Source organism: Rhodnius prolixus, unplaced genomic scaffold (assembly GCF_049639745.1).
Source record: "Rhodnius prolixus isolate KJV_2025 unplaced genomic scaffold, Rpr scaffold_6, whole genome shotgun sequence".
Lineage (NCBI taxonomy): Eukaryota > Metazoa > Arthropoda > Insecta > Hemiptera > Reduviidae > Rhodnius > Rhodnius prolixus.
In genome coordinates, this window is record NW_027411634.1 from 35,854,248 (window position 1) to 35,873,605 (window position 19,358).

Below are 19,358 nucleotides of genomic sequence, written 5' to 3' on the forward strand. Positions count from 1 at the left end.
GCGCACACGCGCATAGCTTAGAGGGAACACTGGTTCTCATTATGTAAATTTTAAGACAGAATGCATGAAGAAAATTTTAAGAAGTTCGGAATGCATGAAATTTCTTATTGCAGAAAATGTTAGTCGAACATTCTGGGCACAACTGTTACAATTTAAAAGAAATAAAACCCTATTCAATTGTTAAAGTAACATCCGAAATTAATTAAGTTAATTATTAACAAGTGTTTATTATTTGCCAGTTTTCTCAGACGAGGGTTCTATAAAAATATAATACAAAAAGCAATCTATTTAAAAAAATTATCTATAAAAAAATGTATTTAGGTTATGTATTATTATTTTTTTAATTATCTAATACAACAGGTCTTTAGTATTCTACCTAATTATGCTTAAATTAAGACAGACTGTCAACTGATCCCCGTTAATAACTGTTATTGCTTTATCTTACACGCTTTAGTTCTTATGTTTTATTTTTATTATCTGTTAAAGTCCCTCTTGTTTAGTTTATCAAATCACCTATTTATTCTGAACATAATTAAAAATCGAACAGTAGTTGCTCGCATTATCCTGGAATTCCGTTTCATTCAGTACTTTCAATTTAAAATTTCATTTGCAGTGGTATGAACTATGTTAAATCAATTGCTTCATCCCTTGAAAGGATGTTTGCCTCTTTGAAAATAGTTTACAAGTATTTATGAGGAAGCTGCTGTTGGGTATTTAAAATTTAGAGACTTTGGATGTACCTAAGAGTATTATATAATATATATTATTTGATTAAAAATAAATAAATGTCCTGTAAAAGAAGCTGAGGATAATTTATTTAGCTAATAATTTCTCTTTGTTAATTAATATTTTTATTTATCTTTACTTTTTCAACTAAATCGCTATGTTGGTTTCTTTTACTTCCTAAGTTTTCTTCGAATATGTTTCATTCCCCAACTATGGCTTCAACAATTCTCTGTGTGTAAGTCTTCCATATTAGGTTTTTGTTTCGTCAAATCTCGCAAATGTTTTTTATGACTTGCTCTCTCGTGTTTATGCTTTTGAAATTTATTATTTATTGCTGAACTCTTTTGCATTTATTTATTTACTGATATTGCATTTTGCATGAACTGTGAAGTTTAAATATCTCTTAACAAAAAGGACGTTCAACTGAAAAAATTATTTATTTTTTTGTTCTTTGCCTTTGAAAAAGCTGAAACTGTGATGTTAAGAAAAGAAAAAAAATTATGAAATTGACTTTTTATCGGATATGATCACCGGATAGAGGCTACTTTGTTGCAGAGATTTCTCAGTTTTTCACAGTTTTCCAAGGTATCGCGTAACTATCCACTTGATCTGGTGTCTAACTGCTGTTTCTGTCTGTAGCCTTCCGCCCCGGCCCCAGCGTAGTTGAGCCTGAAATTTTTGAAAATGATGGACTGTAAGAAGTTTTAATCTTGAACAGTATCATCATCGCTCTATTCTACCCACATCGACGCTTCTCGTTCTATTGATTCTTGGTTGTTTGGCAACGCTTTAGTTCATACCGTGTTCTATCCCATTTATGATAGCAAGTTCTTCCTTGCTCATATGCATAGACGACTGGATTTGCTGCTGCATGTTTCGCTTACCAAATTGCAATAGCTCTTGTCTCTTTGGGAACTCCCGAAGAGAGAACTACAAGCTTTAAGTGGCCAGACATTCTACAGATTTCTCTGGCAATTAGTCGTGTAATAATAAATAACTTGTTTTTAAATTAATTAGGACATTGAACTGGCTGAATGAAGCAGAAAAAATGACAGTTAAGGCTTTTACTAAATATAATCTAATTTGTTTGTCATTAGCCCTCTAATATTTCATTATTATCCAGTTATGTTCCTAACAAGCAGTCATAAAGCTTCTTAGAACTTTCACAGAATTGTTCATGTGTAATTTATACTTTGTTTTTGGAAGAAATCTGATTTAGATCTCATGGCTGCCTCTCGAGATCTAAGGGTCGCGAGACACTTAGATTGAGGTAAACCCTGTTGCTTGGTATGCTAAATCCAGAAATTTACACATAACTATGTCTGTGATATAAGGGCGATTGCTAGGGAGTCCATTTTTTGCAATCAAATTAATCCCTTTTCAACTTGAACCAATGCGCTATAAATTATTAAACGGTTTCAGGATTTACCTTCAATCTTTAGAGATTTATTCTTCGGATTTGAGTAGAGTATTTCATTTCAAAGTTATTCTTTGCAGGACTCTTACATAAGATCACGTAGATTCTATTTACTTCATTCGTAATTAAAAAGTAATTTTTTAAGAATCTTTTTTTTTAGTCACGATTTTGTTGGAAATTATTGCTAATTGATTATTAATTATTTCCTCTTTCTAGAAATAAGTTGAATACGAAAGAATTGTGTGGTTACAGAAATAGATATTAATATATGAAATAAATGTGCCTCTAAATTATAAGGTTTCAGTATAAACCAATCTCGTGCCAGAGGCTGTACACGATATATCTGTAGAATAGAAAGGACTTCAATGCGTGCGTTAGATTATCGTATAGTTGGAACGGTGGTTTTAACAAATCCCCAAAGAAAGAAATCGATGGAATAATATCTGGTAAACCGGGCTGACCATCTGGTGGTTGTTATTTTGGTGGACCGATTTGCCGTGGGATTTAGAGGGTGAACTTTTTAGTTCTCGTGAAAATGGGGAGGAATACTGTCTAAAGGTTGGATTTAATTGCTGGAGTCTCGATCGTAAGTCTAAACTATATAAATGTCTTCTGTTACTGTTCGTGTCTTCCATCTTTAAGTTGGGAGGTTATGGTAAGCGGTATCTCTAACATTTCTCTCACTCAAAATTGTAAACTTCTGGTGGTTCTATAGGTTCATATATTTGCATAATATGAGGATGCAATGTGTGTAACTAATGGTTTGCGGCTGCCCGGTGAGGCCATTATCGAGTTTTCAGTAATTGTCTAGACTAGAGAGTAGAGACTCGCTATAGGCCTTAGTATTTGGACAAACCTTGCGATAGGCTTACATCTTTTTTCACTGTTGCTGTTCTGAACTTTTTTGAAACTTCTACAATTTTGTCAGGAGAATTTTTGATACCACACTTCCTTCAACAAAACTATTTTAAGATATGTATTCATTATGTCGGAGCCACCAACTTTTTTAGTACAATCTAATGATGATGATGCTAATTTAATTGTGTAAACCGCGGCCAAAGGGAAAGTATTGTAGATGATCCCAACAGTTATTATTAAATTAATGTTTAAAGCCATGTTTTACTAATTATTTTTGAAAATAATATATTTTTTTCTTTTTTGTTCAGGCAAAATGAGAGTACATTTTAGAAACAGTGATTTTTTTTTACTGTTACGTCATCCTTGTTTTTTCGGTTTATGATGTCATTGGTTAGTATAAAATTTACCAATAATACGCTGTGAACATCAGTTACACATCATCGGTTCAAATTTACTTCACACATTTTATTTTTTAATATATTTTGATTAGTATTACAATAGCATATGTTTTTGATTAAATGTTTTATCTACTTCCCTTAACTATGACAGAGCTCTGTATCGTGTAAATATGGTTCTCTACAATGCTACTGATAGTGTCGGAGGTAAGCTAATGGGAGAGTAATGTATTAGGTAAAGTCATTTTACTGTTTGGAAACAGGACAATGGGTAAATATCGGGAGATTGGGTCGAGCGGCAGATGGGGCAGCCTAAATTACCATATAGCCGCCATGTTCTAGCTTGCCTCTCGCACAATTTAGTCTCATGTCATTTTAAGTTAAGCCAGTAGTAAAATTTATCACTTGCATTTAATTTTCTGGCTGAAAAAAATTATGGATTTTGACTAGACACTTTTTTGCTCTATTGGGAATTAGATGAAATGTAAACGGGGAGTGAGGGAGGATTTCATAATTGAATTTAAAATTTCTGTAGTATGACCGAGCTAACTTGGAGGGTAAAAAGAGAAAAAGCAGGATTATCCCTATTATAACTAGGCTAGCTATAAGTCTGGACTATTTGCTAAATTTTTAATCTTAAAGCTGGTTAAAAATTTATGTTTAATATTCGAAACAATGAAATCTTTAAGTAATTGATAACTACTGTATTCTCCGCATGGAAAATTTCCAATAATTCTATTTTAAACCTTTGAAAAGAGAGATTCTCAATTTGGAATAGAGCCAAAAAAATTCTAGAAGAACCCCAATGAGACTTACCAATGAGCGAATCAGCAGTTATAAGTAAATAAGAACTAAAAGACTTTAATTAGCTATCAAAGCATTATTTAAATTCTTGCAAATAAATTTAAATACCGTTCCTAAATAGAGGTTAGGTAATAATTTGTTAGCAAAAGATTGGTTTTCTATTTAATTATGATTACTAAACCAAGTTTCGATCGAATTATCTGATTAATAAATCCATGATTGTTCTGGGAGCCAAAATTTAGGGCAACGGTAGTAGAATAGTGTTGTTCAGAGGGGAGTTCTTGTAGAACGGCAAATTCTACGTGCGAGACATGTTGGAAATCCGTGGTATTTTGCAGTACTGCTACTGAAGGAGTCGTAACTTTGATTTGAGTACGAGCGGTAGATTCAGAAAAATATTCTCCAAGCATTAAGCATTATATCCAAAATGATGTCTTAGATAAGACGGTTAATAGAGAGATGAACCTACTTTTCGGATTAATGGTAGAAACAGAATTCTTGACGTGGACATTCATCAAACTTCCAGATTGTTGCAGCCTGAAGAAAGCTAGTTGGGAAATTAATTAATTCCAAATTGATGTTGAAGTTGTATAAATTAATGTCGAAGAAAAGTCTAAATAATAAGTTGTTCTATAGAATGATAAACAATAATCTTTCTTGTAGAAGTTTTAATCCTAACCAGTAGCTTTTTGTGATAAGTATAACATTTAAAATGGATTAATAACAATCATAAGATGAATCCAAACAATCCATTTAATTTATTTTAGCTCTTGTATTGTTAGGGAAGTTCATAAAAATTATTTTTCATTTCTTTGTTTACATTACTTTGAACTATTATTATATATCATTTAATGTATGCATTATGTTATCGCTATTAACATTAAATTTTGTGTAATCTGATGCGTATTCATTGGTAAATTTTGTTTTTGCAGATGACCTATCTCTTCAGGTGATGAAGATGAGGCAAATTCTAAACTTCAAAGCATCAAATCTTCAGAAGAATATTTTTGTTTAATTTTTTGCTAGCCAAACTCTCTAAATTAATTTCATTGTCGTAAGATTTTTTTTTTTTTGTTTGTTTGTTTGAATGAAGGTACCTGGAAATCAATTCATCAAACGAAATTTGAAGGAAGAAAAAAACAAAATCAATTGTTTCTACAATGTACTCTCAAGGGAAAACAGCTGAATTCTTAGTTGGTTTTGTTTATCTATTTAATTGCGTATTTATTATTTTTTAATAAATTCTTACTTTTGTATGTTTTGTTCTATTTCCTATGTATGTACAATAAAAAAAATTACAGGGCTTCAACAGAAAAAATAAAAAAAAGTTCTTGAAAGATCGAATTTCTTACAACAACAGAATTGTGTCAATCTATTTTTCATTCATGTATAAACCCTTTAATCTTAAGGGATATCCTTCCATTATTATGTTTTATAATGAATGAAATATCAGGATATAAAAGTTCATGATTTGTATTTGTTGTCAGATTGATAATAAGTGAGTGGATCCTGGAATAGGATCAAAACCTTAAATGTTTTTACCATCAATACAACAAAAAAACCTTTACCAAACTCAGAACTAAAAAACTAAAATCGACCTGTATTAAGGAAACGAAATATATGGTAAAAAAGAATCCAGGCGGTGAAAAGAAAAGATGATTTTCTCCGACATGGTATGCTTTTTTTCATATTGACAAGATTTTATTTTTATCCATCTTCAATGATTGGTTCGCTAAGTTTATGAAAACAATTTTATATTCACTGTTCCCTCAACTCAAGGTGGGTTACAAATCGCGCTTTTGTAGTCTTGACTTTCTATCAAAAGCCGCCCTTTCTCGATCTATTGTTGCCACCATCCAGTTGTAGACTCTTAAGGGTATTCATGATATTCGGTGAACCTGTCACTGTAGCATATCATCATGTCTATCATCAATGGCGCAGCAAGCGTTGTTTCAATCTCTTCAGAGCTGGTAATAAGACCAGGTCGATCGACAATTTGTTTTTTTCCGTGATATCATCGAAAAGTTTATATATGTAATTTTTCAATGGCGATGATGGACATTTGACTTCTTTGCCGTGGCGTATCTTTCTCTTCCTGGCCTTATCTCTGGTTGTTTCCTTCTTGGTTTTAATTTTAAAATTTTCGTTTTAATTTACATAGTTGTACAATCGGGGGAGTCAGGAAGCAAACTGCAGAATTCATCTGTGCCCATTCTCCCACCGGAAGGTGTTATTTTAAAATGGTACGTCTTTTTTAAATACACTCCAGGTTATTTATACCCGTATATACTTGGTTCTGATTGACTTCCTAATTCAGTTGCAATCGAATTTCTGATCGCCACCCTCTTAATCAACCGACCTTCCAGATCTAATGCATCTGCATAAGCAGAACTGCTTATCAGTTCTGCATGAGGAGCCTCAATTTAGTTGTAGCATTCTTGTGCCAAATTGAAGAAAAAAATACCCCTTGTTTTGGGCCTTTATTTGAATTACTGACATTTTATATTCATATTTGATAGTTCAGTTAGCATTGAAATAGCAAATTAGGTAAGCAGAAGATAAATTTACTAAAACCTGGCGAAACCTATCCCTGAAGATAGATGAAAATATGAAATTAATTAGGCAACATCTTGCGATTTGATTTCAATAGAATTTTTAATCTTAACTATTTAAATGAAGATTAACTTTTTGCTAATTTGTATAATCGATAGACTCAGATAAAAAGAAAATCCGTATCTGCAAAATTTTGTAGCAAAACATTAATTACTACTGTATTACGATATACAGATTAAATCACTGTTCTTTCAAAGAATAATTCATAAATAATTTCAACATTAAATGAGATAAAATTGTTTTGATAAATTTATTGAAAGAAAACAGAATCTTAATGTATTCGTAATCAATTTTTATCATAGTTTTGCAATCGAAAGTCTATTTTATAATTGTTTGTGTAAAGGGGGAAAAAGAACTGGAATTCTACCATGGGTTATTAATATTATTATTTATGCTTTAATCAAATACAAACTAATATAGCATAAATTCTGGACAGGAATTTATACTTTTCTACATTCATTTACTAGGCTTATGAGGGAGTTTAGTAGTAAATTGTGAAACAAATAGGAAATAATTTTTAAAAAAGGCTTTGCATCTTCAGCGACTTCTATAAATTCTTGCTACTACTCCTACAGAACTAAAGGAAGCTAAATTAATTCAACGATCTCAAAATAAACTTAAAATGAAGAAAATTGCATTAAAGACCTCCAAAACAGGTTGGAAAATCAAGGAACTTTTGGTGATTTTTTATAGAAAAGGACTGTTGCTGCCGTCACGACATTCAGAAGTCAAATGGTAAATTATTTTTGTAAAAATAATACTTTTAAAATGGATTTTTTAATTCTAATTTCTTAAAAGTAATTTTATAATACATATTTTGATTCGAATTTTTTTAAATGAGCTAACGGTTACAATTTCACCTACTTAACTGCCGATAAACCGAGTTCTATTACTAAGTTCTTTTAAATTAGATTCTTCCAATTAGCATTTAAAAACAGTAATAGATATGATGAATTAAAAAAATAAATTCACGACCTAGATTTAAAAAAATAGAAGCAAGGTATGGCGTCTACTGTGATAAAACATATCATTAAAACCTTAGTATAACCTTTTGGCTCATTGTTGAGAACTACCAGGTATTTTCAAATTATGTTGTGTATGTGAGAAGCTAACATTCAATTATCAATTAAATTATCAGTTCATCGCTTTTATAACTGTAAGTAAAAATGTTCAAGTTAATAATGTGAATTGTCATTTTAAGTAGGTAATTTAGAAATTTGTGTGATAATACTATCTAAGCAGTAAATCTCTATTTTGGTGTATGCTCTTCTTTGGAATTCTTCCATGAATAGTATTTGTAACTAAACTAACAAAAAAAAAATCAATGAAAATTCAATAGAGAAAAAAAAATCAATAAATTGATGGCATTCTTGTTTCTTCAATCTTTTATTTATCTTGACAAACTCAACAACTTGTGCCAAGTGTCAGGTTACTATAAATATTTTTATTAGCTTCACAATGTTTATACTTAGTTAAATTGGGCTGCACTGCCTTGCCAACACTTATTTTTAGAGTAAAATGTAAGAAATGCTTCCATCTTTTGTGCATTAATTGTAGAAAAGGTGTTGAAAGTCGCATTTGTTGGAAGAACGACAGTAACTCAAATTGTAAATTAATATTTCCATTGAAGTGAGAGAAGATTCTGTTATACTTAATCTAGTGAAACAAATTTTTGTGTTATTCATTTAGTTGATTGAAGAAAAACAAAACCTTTTTTTTTTATTAAAATTTAATATTTACTGTTAAGAATTATGATTCAGATAAAAATATTTCTGGAAGATGGAAAGTAAAACAACCTCTGGAACCATATCTCCAAAATCCAAGAAATCCTTTAGTCCCAATTCCCTGCTTGGTGCGCTCTTCCATACCATTTTTTTTCCTCTAATTAATTGAAGGCTACATTTATCATTTGAATATATCGTTTTATTTCTGGGTTTTGAGGATTAATTGTTTAATATATTCGGATCAGTTATGACTTGATTGATGATCGTATGACTTTTACAAAAGTACTTTACGCTCGCAAATTTCGGTTGGAGTTCTCTAGTTTTCTTATTAACCATTTTTATTGATGGTAATTTGCAGTAAATATAATTGCTCAATGCTTTTTGAATATAAGGTAATTTTGAGTACAAATTAAAGGAAATAATATTGTCGAAGTACTTGTAAATCCATCCATCCACCTTGTCACTAGTCCTCCCAAAAAAAAGAAGAAGTTTCAGTACTTTCTTAAAAATCCAAGTCCTTGCCTTAACGTTTGCTAATCGTTTCTGTGTTTATTGTGCTTTTTTTTATTTACTTACATTTTATTCTGATAATACATTGTTGTGAGTTATTTTATTGCGTTTACTGTAAAAATCATATTTTTATATTAACATTAAAATTTCATTCCAATGTAGGTTGTTAGATCTTCAATAAGTTGCAAATTTGAATACAATTTTTATATGAGAAAAGAGAATTTGTAAGAAAGCTAAAAGAAATTCACCAAGGAAGAATGAAAAAAAAGAACTGTTTTCAGAGTCTCATCAGTATTAAGGAAGGTATACTTTTTTTAACGGAACACTTACTGAATTCAAAAGAACCTCTTGGATGATCCTAACAGCTGAAAAGTACCATTAAAGGCGACAGGTAAGAAAAGAACTTTGGTATGATTAAACTTTCGATCCGCAATACTAGACATTCATACAAGATTAAATCCTTAATAAAATGCCCAATTTTACTCTTTAGTCTGATATGTAGTGTGTATTTTCATTCAACTTCAGAAAGTTTTGAGGCATTAGTTCTTTACAAAGTTTTTGACTTCCACGTTCTTTCACTACAGTATCTACACTGGGCGGCTGTAAATAGTTGCCCACATAGCAGATACTGTATTGATGGCAGAAACTTTGAAATTGGACGTCTAAATTCTTTATAAGAACCAATCTCCCCGAAGTTAGATGAATCTGCAATAAGGTGTAATTAAGCAAAACCAAGCACAAATGGTGTATAAACAAAAAAAAAAAAACATACATTTTGTTTACGGTGAAAGCCTAAATGATTAGTTTTAATTAACAATCATACATATTAATTTTATAGAAAACATTATTCATGTATTTAAAAAATCATAACTTTAAATTTTATATTAACTAGTTTAGTTGTCTTTTTTGTAGATATTTTATTTTTTAGGTAACATAATTTTCCTAAGCTTTCACCAAAGGCTTTATCCTCTTTCAAGCTTTGTACTTAAATTTTATACACACAACATTATTGAAACAAAACAATATATGTATGTAATTAATTTTACTTAAAAATTTATAAGAATAAGTGATGAGATAAATTTTTAGAACCCTTTTAGCCAGTTCACAAAAATGGAGAAAAATTAATGTATTAAAAAAAACTTGATTTTTCCATTCACTTTGATAATTTTTTTTTGTAACTGGACCATTCTACATCTTCTACTAAATTCAATATTAAAGTTCATTTATTTATAAATAAAAAATATATTTTCTTGATTTTGGGCCCTTTTTTTTCATTTTTAAATTCATATTTTTAAGTTTAAAGTTGAACAATTTTTTGTATTAAATTTTTGCATCTTTTACATTTTTATAAACATCTTGATAAGTAACTATAGTAAAAAAATTAAATTAGGGATTTTATTATTAAACTTGTAAAAAAAGATTGTGTGGCAAATTTATCTTTATGTAGAGATTTAATGTAGATGAAGATGACCAGCATGAAGATGTTGATAAATCCATACTTACTTAAAAAAGTTGTCTGAGGCTAGTGTAAGAAGGAAATTTTTTTTTTTTTTTAATATACCCTCACAAATAATAGGAACTGGTTAAAACAAGTGGAAATATAATAATCATTAAAGAAAATCTACTCAATAGTAGAATAAAACATCTAAAAGAAGAAAACTTGAAAAACAAAATTATGATTTTGATTTCCATAACCCTAGTTGTAAGATATTCTAATACTAAAAAAGAATGTGATTTTAAAGAAAGCATTTTTTTCTCCATTGAATTAAATTATTTCTATGATACAATGAATGTTTAGATAGATATAACTGAAATGTAAAAAGTGTAAAAAAACGATGAGGTATTATAAGATAGTAAAATGTAAGTGGTAAAATATTAGGGATATTTCAAATAATAAATAAAAACAATAATATACGTGATGCAAAATGTATTTATATGCAAAACGTTTTGACAATATGAAATTACAACCATATGAACAAAATATTCATTTAGTTTTACATCAATATTTAACGTTTGTTTTTTTCGGTCTATTTTATTAAGTGTCTATTTATCACAAAAACAAAAGAAAATCAACAGACCCGTTCTACATTTCTTATTTTTGTATTTGTTAATTGTTTTAATTTAATTTAATTTGTTTATCTTGAATTAATAAGCACGATTTTGTTCTGTCCTTATGGTTCTTTATGTTTGGAAGGCTTAACTTGTGCCATCTTCAGGTCATGGCTGACAGACTAGCTGGTAATAATTTGGCAGCACAACCAAAGAAAAAAAATATTTATTTTTTCATGGTCTTGCTAACCGTTAATTGAAGAAATAATCGTCTATCTCTTTGGGACCCGCTTTTTCTTGGAATTCTTCTTCGGCGTCCACTTTTTTAGTCACCGGTGAAGATATGTTAGAGAGTTCTTCACTGCCAGTCTCCTCAATTTCAGAATCTTTATTACCAGTGGTAGCGTAAGCAGCGGTGGTTGCTTTGCCCAGTTTGCCTTTAGGGAAGAATGCAACAGCACGTGGAAATCTCTTGTAGCACTTGGCGCGATAACTCTCTATTTCATTTTCACATTGTCCAAAATCGCCATCTCTCATCGCTGCTATAACTTCTGCACAATTCTGCCAGGTAATGCCGTCCAAGCCGTCAGTTAGATTAGTGGCTATCTTGATTGCCTCTTTCTGTGTACTTCTGTCCAGTTTATACATTACTCTTGCCGCTTGCAACAAAGAAGGGAGATTGTGGCGATGATTTTCCAAATAATCATTGTTTATCTGCTCTGGTGTTCTTTCACGAATTATTGGTTCCATTACCTTTGTTATCACCTTAACAACAATCGGATCCAGTGAATCCTTGCACAAACTGATCTCTATACAGAACTTGACTAAAGCTTCATGTACTTTTGGATGGTCAGGCCATCTATCAGTTAACTCTTTAACATGTCTGAGCAAGATGAGAGGCTTCCTGCGGCGCCAGTAGATTTCGTACCCTAACAAGTGAGTCTGCAAAGCATCAGGAGCCAGCTGTTTGAGTGGCTCCATAAACTTAACTGCTTGCTCCAGTGGATCTGTCACTCTGGCCAATTTTTCTGGTATCAGCTCTTCCTGGACAGGACTATCATCTTGATCACCTTGTGTTTGCCTTGCTTTGTTATGCTGTTCTCTTTTTTCAGCTGCTGATGCTTCTGCTTGCTGTCGTTCTGCTCTTCGTTGAGCTTTCCTCTGTTTATTGCGCAACTTTTTCAGTTCGGCAGGAGCCATATTATCCTCTTTAATTTTGTCTTCAGTTTTATCTTCTTCGATTGGTTTATCATAGAGTGTCAGATAAACTTCTATTGCACAGCGTGCTGCCCGTTGGTAGAATCTGTGCGATCTGAGAACATCTTCCAATCTGAGTAAGCCCACATAAGATCTTAGAGTCATCTTTCTCATGCAGTAAGTATGAAAGTCAAATTGATCGTCAATAATGGCGGAGAAATGACGATCAATCTCGTGGCATTTCTTCAATGCTTCTCCATAATTTCCTAGTCGTTGATAGGCTAGAGCACATTCTGTTTGAAACCACATACACTGCATTTCATTTAAATTTTCCATGGCTGGTACACCTTCTCTTGTAAATCTGGAGCACATATCTTCTGCTTCCATTATTTTGTCCGCTCTCAGCATATATTTGGCGCATTTTGAATTAACATATCTGTCTGCAGTATCCAAAGATTGCGCTTCTGCTGCCCAGCTGTATGCAGCGTAGACATTACCTGCGTGCTTGTAAATTTTTGCTTTGGCTACTAATAATTCTATGAGTGTAGGAGTGTGGTCTAAAGCCATATCAATATATTTCATAGCCCTCTCAGAATCAGCTTGATAGTCATAGTGTTGGGATAAATAAAAGTAAGTCCAAAGTAAGGTAGAAGGTGGCTCTTTTTCCAAATCTTCTTTGTCTGCGTGTAAAGTACCACGTTTCATAAGAGAATCTTCATAGCTTAATACTAATTTTCCTAAGATGTCAGCCTTTTTAGAGTCTTTGTACAAAGAACGTACGTCCACAAACAATGAAGGAACACCTTTTCGCAGTCCAGAGCTCAAATATTCGTCTGCGTACGTAACAAAGTCAGTACCATGAGCATAGTTTAGTATTAGCCTGGCTGGAGTCCTGGTCTTAGGATCGATTCGTTTAAATTCAAGCAGAAGTTCCAACCTCTCACTGTCGGAAACCTTGTTAGTAGCACGAGCTAGGAGATCATAGTAACTGGTATTTTCGTGATTTCTCTCCAGTAGCTTCCTCACCCACTCTTCTGCTTCTTTGCCTTTACCCAGTTTCAATAACAAATCCACTATTGTCTCTTCAACTGACAAATTGTCACATATTTGTGCTCTGCACTCAAATAAATGCTTAAGAGCTCCCTCAGCATCACCAGATTCTCTAATCACCATATTTTGATATAGAAGCAGTTCACTGTGTTCATAATCATAATTACTATCAGTTTGTGTTTTCATAAAGCAATCCAATATTTTCAATGCCATCTCATAGTCTTTCAGTAGATGATATGCCATAGCAAAACTTAACCATGATACGCGTTGTGAAGGTCTTAGCATGAAAAGTTGGTATCTAGTATCTCTGTACCCCTCCAAATCTCTCATTTGTATTTGAAGCAAAGAAAGATCCCTAAGTATCTGAATGTTATCTCTATCCCATTTAAGCGCATTTCTGTAGCATTTAATAGCCTCATCATATTTCTTATCTGATCTTTGAAGTAAGCCATACACGTGCCAACATACATGTGATTTGAGGTCATTACGCAAACCACGCCGCACAAGTTCATAAGCTTCTTCTTTTCTCCCTAAACAATTAGTAATCAAACCTTTCATTGCTAGAGTTTCACCATGTTCAGCAAATTTTGGATTTGCTAGTATCTGTTTAGCAAATTTCAAACCATTTTTATACTGCTTATGTTCGTAACATTTTATGATTCTTTTGAACAATGAATTCTCTTTCGGAGGCAAAGGATTAGAAGATGGCATTTTATATTCAAGTTATAATACAAAATAGTTTCTTTCCACAATAAAGAAAATAGCTCTTTTTTTATTACTTACTTGAACGAAACAACAGTCATTTATCACGCTCAAGGACTTACTAAGATTTTTCACTCACGAACTTATAATATGCAAATTAGAATGGTGAAGTTCCAAAAAAACACTAATTTAAACAAAAGTACACAATTTCACTCTGAATTTTAACATTAAAACTGCATTAAACAAAGTAAAAACTTAGGTGTGTCTGTCATTCTAGGAGACCGAAGGTTATACACTAAGGTTATGCGCGACTGTAGGTTCTATTGTGGTTATGTAGGGTATGGCGTTGAGTTTTAGTAATTTATTTTTAAAGCTATACTATTTTAAGGTTGATGCCTGAATATTACAAAATAATGTATATGTATATATATTGTAGGTAATATTTAGTACTGAAATTCATAATAAAATTATCTCCATTAAAATAGAGATCTTATAATTTTATGCATATATATACATGGATTCTATATATTATATATATCTAAAAAGGCTAGGCTGTGGAGTGTACGATTGTGTTATCACCATGTTTGTGTTGGCAATTAATATTCCTAGTTACTTTATGGTTGTTCTATGTTTTTCGGAAATTAATTACCGTAGGTAGAATTATTTCACTTTAGTGAAGTTGTAATTTCAACTTTTGGAAAATGATTCATTCAAATTTAATTAAACCAATTGTTAACTTACTTAAAGTGTTTGGTAATTTTGTATCGAATGATAAGTTATATGGTGTTATTATTGCCAAGAAAGTAGTTTTTAAAAAAGAAGAAAGAGGTGAGTAATTTCTAGATTAATTTGAATAATAAAGATAGTTTAAACTTTTGAAAATTTAAAGATATCCGACATGTTAATAGAGGTCATTTTTAAAAACATGTTTTTGGTTTTTAACTGTATACAAGTCACATTAACACTGCATTTATTTGCTGTACTTTTACTGAACAGTTATTTATATTTGGTGGAGTAATGAATTTGTTGGTTATCACTAATTTAGTGATAGTTATAAAAAGGTTTCAGTTAACTGTCAGAAATTTTGAAGTAAATATGTGAAATGTTAGGTTTGCAGTGTAAGAATATTTACTTATCTATTACATACTGACAGATTTTAAGCATAAATTTATATAATTCAATTAGTTTTCCAAGTTTCAGTCTCTTAGCACATCCTAGTCGTTATTGTAGAATTCATTTTTTGCCATCAAAGCAAAAATTGAATTTTTAAAGAACTTGACCAAGTAATTATAATATTGAGCGTTTCGTGTTATAGAATTTGTTTTTATAGGTATCGTTCTTTATTTTTAATGTCTAAGGAAATATTCTTAAAATTTTTAAGTCTTTTTAATTATTGGAATTTACTCTAAAATTTCTTTAAGATGAACTTGAAATGAAATCTTTAATCAATGCTCAGTTCATTTTTTCCATTACGAAAATACTTCTACTTATGTTTTCTTAATAAAATCTTTGTTTATAATCTGATACTATTAAACGAATTTAATAGTAATATAAAGTTAATTTATGATAATTAAGTATTTTTTGAGAGCTCTGAGTCATTAGAGTTTATTTTTCATTTATTAAATTAGAATAGTTTTGGAAATTTTACTTATGAACTCATTTTTCCTGGAAGCAGTGAGAATGTTAATTTATGTGGTTGAAGTCTAGTTTGGTAGGCCTTTGTTTATAGATTTCTTTTCTGTACTATTAAACCACCGTTTAAACTTCTCAAGGCTCTTCACGTATGTTCGTTCTGTAATATTTTTTACTTTTTTCAATAGTTAATCAGGATTAGGAGAATCTGCTACAAAAATTGGATTGCGAACTCTTAGAGGCAGAAATTCTGTTATTTTCGAATTGGACCGGCAAAGTTTTTATTATATAGTCTTTATTTATTAAAATAAAATACATTTCTGGGTGTACAAAATAAATTATAAAGACAACTGCCATGGTCAAAGACGGTCGGCGGAGACCGGCAAAGTAAAGCTCATGTATTGCTCAACCAAATAGAGGGGTCGGCCAAACTAGACTCAGGTCTAGTTTGATTAACTTAAATACCTAAGTTCAGCCTAGGTTAATTTTCTATTTCATAATTTTTTTTTTTTAATTTCGAAACTATTCATATAAAAAATAATTGATCTTAATGTCTGCTTTAGGTCTTTTAAATTTATCGTGAAATTAATTGCTTTGATGTTCTTTTAGATTTGTTTCCCCATGTATTCTGCTATCTCTGGTAACTGTGATTGTTGTTCACAAAAAGTGTGTTTGAATGTATATTTTGGCCATGTGATTAGCATTTCACAGCGTTTTGCTTTTGTTGTACAGAATCTCTTTTTGCTCAGACCTTCTAAGAATTAATAGAATCAGGGCAAAGTGCTCAAGATTTTCAATTGGGATCAATTCAGAAAAGAACACAGAAGTTGTTTTAGATGTTCTATTTTACGCTGCATCCCCTGAACTCTTATCTAAATGAATGTTACGATGGTCATATTATTTCCTGTTTCTTTACTTAATGAGTGTCACATTTAAGATAATTGTGTGTGTTGAACATTTTTTTTTTTTTTAGTATTATTGATCCGCATCCAGGACAATAGCAAAATCTTAATTTCTATAACAATATTCTCTGAAAAAGCTAATGCATTTTGACTTTCCGTTTTCATTAACTCGTGATAAGTTTTGGTACAGATTATTATTTTGGAAGTGAACATTGTGGACGTTCAGTTTCTTTGGAGATCCCCAATGCTTATGCGGAAAATAAAACGGTCCCATTGCGTGGTATTATAAAATTCCATTGCTGTAGGTGATGCATGTTTCTTTCTTAGTAATTTGTTTTCAACTTTATCCGGTATAGAATGAAAGATCGATTTTGCCTTGATTTACTCTTCAGCGTGCTTCATATTCAGTGACTTGTAATGAGCTTGTCTATTTTTCAAGGAACATAGCCCTCCAAAAATGCCAAATATATATATATATATATATTTATTTATTTTAAATTATTCAATTTTTATTTCTGCCTATAACTTTTTCTCTTCTATTTGTGCAGACTGGTACCAACTCATGGCCGGGTGAAGTACAGCGAGAATGGTGCTGATCCACCAAAGGCTGCCTATAATTCGTTTAGAAGAAAATTCCTAGAAAGAACCAATTCCTCAGGTTCTGGTGGAGGAGGAGGAGGCGGAGGTGGACTCACAGGCCAGATAGTCACTTCATCATCTTTGCTATCTCCGCAAGATAGTATTACATCGCAAGTGTTTTCTACGATAAGACCATCCAGCAAGGACCAGTTTCTAGATCTCAAAGAGGTGTTGCTTGATCCCGGCCATCAAGAAGTGGTCATCAATACATATGAAAGTGATGAACCTAATCCAACTATTGCAACAATTTTTAAAATTAAACCTAAGTAAGTTGCTGGTTAATAGTATATTTATATATTTAATAATATTTTTATTCTCATGATTATTTTTTGAGAGTTTTTACAGTAAATTTGAACTCTTTAACAACAAGAGACGGATTGTTTGTTAAGTGGTGATCCTTATGTATAATAGTGCTTACATCATGCTTAACTTTTCTATTCATTTCTAGGATTTTTTCGGATATGCTGATTGTTTATCGAGATTCGGTCGTAGAAAATATTTCTTTTTAGACAACGCACAACGTTTAGGGCAAATCTTTTGTCTTTAGATTTTTATAAGAAACTTATTTCTTTATTTAATCCAAAAGCTTTTTACTTAAGTCTCCATACTTTATACTTTGTATTTACATCCATAATGAATGTTAGAGACATTTGTTAAGAGAAGAATTGGGTGTAAAAAGGAAAGAAAGGTTGTCTACAGTAATTAATGATATTTAGATAAGCTTGACCTTATATCCCATTATTAGTGTAGAGTTCTACTAGGAGGTCCTTTGCAATCATTGTATATTTTCGTAAATTTTTCCAAAAAGGTCTTCCTCCTTCATTCGAATTATTTGTAGGGCATAACTTTTATCGTTAATAAGAAGAGTTTTCCAGATTCCTTGAAGTCTACAACCATTATGCTCCCTTTAGTGTGATTTCCATTCTGTTTTAAAATGTTTTATACGCTTGCAGAATCTTCCCTTTTTTTTTTTTTACTCACTCACGCCGGGACACCCACTGGAATAGTATTATATTATCATCTTTCAAACTTTTATTTTTTCAATTTCTAAAATGCCTATTAACCAGTTTTATTTGGAAATTACTTTTTTTAAACTCTACTATCAGTTCTTCTAAATTGCTGTTAATTTTTTCAACTCTTAAATAATAGTTCCACTTCAAATAATAAGTTTTTCCCCGCCTTGCTTTTACTTGCAGATTCATTAAGACTTCAGCCTCTGTGTCCTGTGGTATAGGTAGGGTGTAATAGAGTGAAAAGTATACTTAGAACCTCAGTAGAAACCTGCAAGTGAAATTAGGAAAGTTAATCTTTTATAAAATGATTTATTAAAAATTAATAACGGTTCCTTTTGATAATAATTTAAGTTAATTTTGTTCTTGTTTTATTCTTTTTGAGATTTGAGTAGCTAATAGTATTGATACAAATTTCTTAATCGACAATATTGATATCAAATTAAGTTACTCGATCGTTTGTAAATTTTAGTTTTATAAAGCTTTAGTTGAAGAGCGAATGAAGTCGTCACGGTAGCCGAGTGGTTAGAGGCGATGTCCGCGAAGATAACTATTTATGGAATTAGGTTCGATTCCCGATCTAGGCCTTGGATTTTATTTAGTTGTTAATAAAAGAAATTTACATTGAAGTATGTTTGTTAATAAAAGAAATTTACATTGAAGTATGTTTGCTATCCGCCTCCGTCCGCGACTCCTAATCGTGTAAAGCCCGCCTGAAAAAATAGCCATTACTATACTTTTACCTTTTTTGTCGTAGAATGCTACCTCTCTCTGAAACTCCTTGCCTTCATCTGTCCGCCATGCTCCTACCCTATCTATCTTTAAATCCCGTTTATTCAGTTATCTACTTTCTATTCAGCTTCCTCCGAAATTCTAATTGTTTTAATTTATTTCCTTAATTTCTGCTGTTATTTTTATTTTCACTTTTTGTAAATACTTATTTGTTTATTTATTTTCTTTTAAACACAGGCCAAACTGTTAAGGCCTCTATTTGTTCCTGTATTTATTCTTAGGGGACAATTGTCTCAGAATAATAAATTTCTTTTCTATTTCTATTCTATTCTAGAATGAGGTAATTTATAGAACTCGGATGTTTTAATCTTTGAGCAAAATTCTTATTATCAAGAAAG

General features: G+C 31.3%; 2 protein-coding genes across 10 annotated transcripts in view; one reads left to right on the forward strand and one right to left on the reverse strand.

Moving 5' to 3' along the window:
• The window catches only part of LOC141460039 (extracellular serine/threonine protein CG31145), a 284,669-nt gene that overhangs the window by 175,438 nt on the left and 89,873 nt on the right, over nucleotides 1-19,358 (forward strand). For all 9 annotated transcript variants that reach the window (XM_074139651.1, XM_074139656.1, XM_074139655.1 and 6 more), the window contains one exon: nucleotides 17,128-17,484. In XM_074139651.1, the coding sequence (XP_073995752.1) occupies nucleotides 17,128-17,484 (357 nt within the window). The remainder of the gene's footprint in view (nucleotides 1-17,127; nucleotides 17,485-19,358) is intronic.
• Naa15-16 (N-alpha-acetyltransferase 15/16) lies at nucleotides 10,960-14,374 on the reverse strand. The gene has a single exon (XM_074139647.1). It carries the CDS (start codon nucleotides 14,052-14,054, stop codon nucleotides 11,349-11,351), a length of 2,706 nt encoding a protein of 901 aa, XP_073995748.1. The 5' UTR covers nucleotides 14,055-14,374; the 3' UTR covers nucleotides 10,960-11,348.

What these genes read in the sequence shown, in the direction of transcription:
- Naa15-16 (XM_074139647.1), bottom strand. Translation starts at nt 14,054, where the DNA reads ATGCCATCTTCTAATCCTTTGCCTCCGAAAGAGAATTCATTGTTCAAA.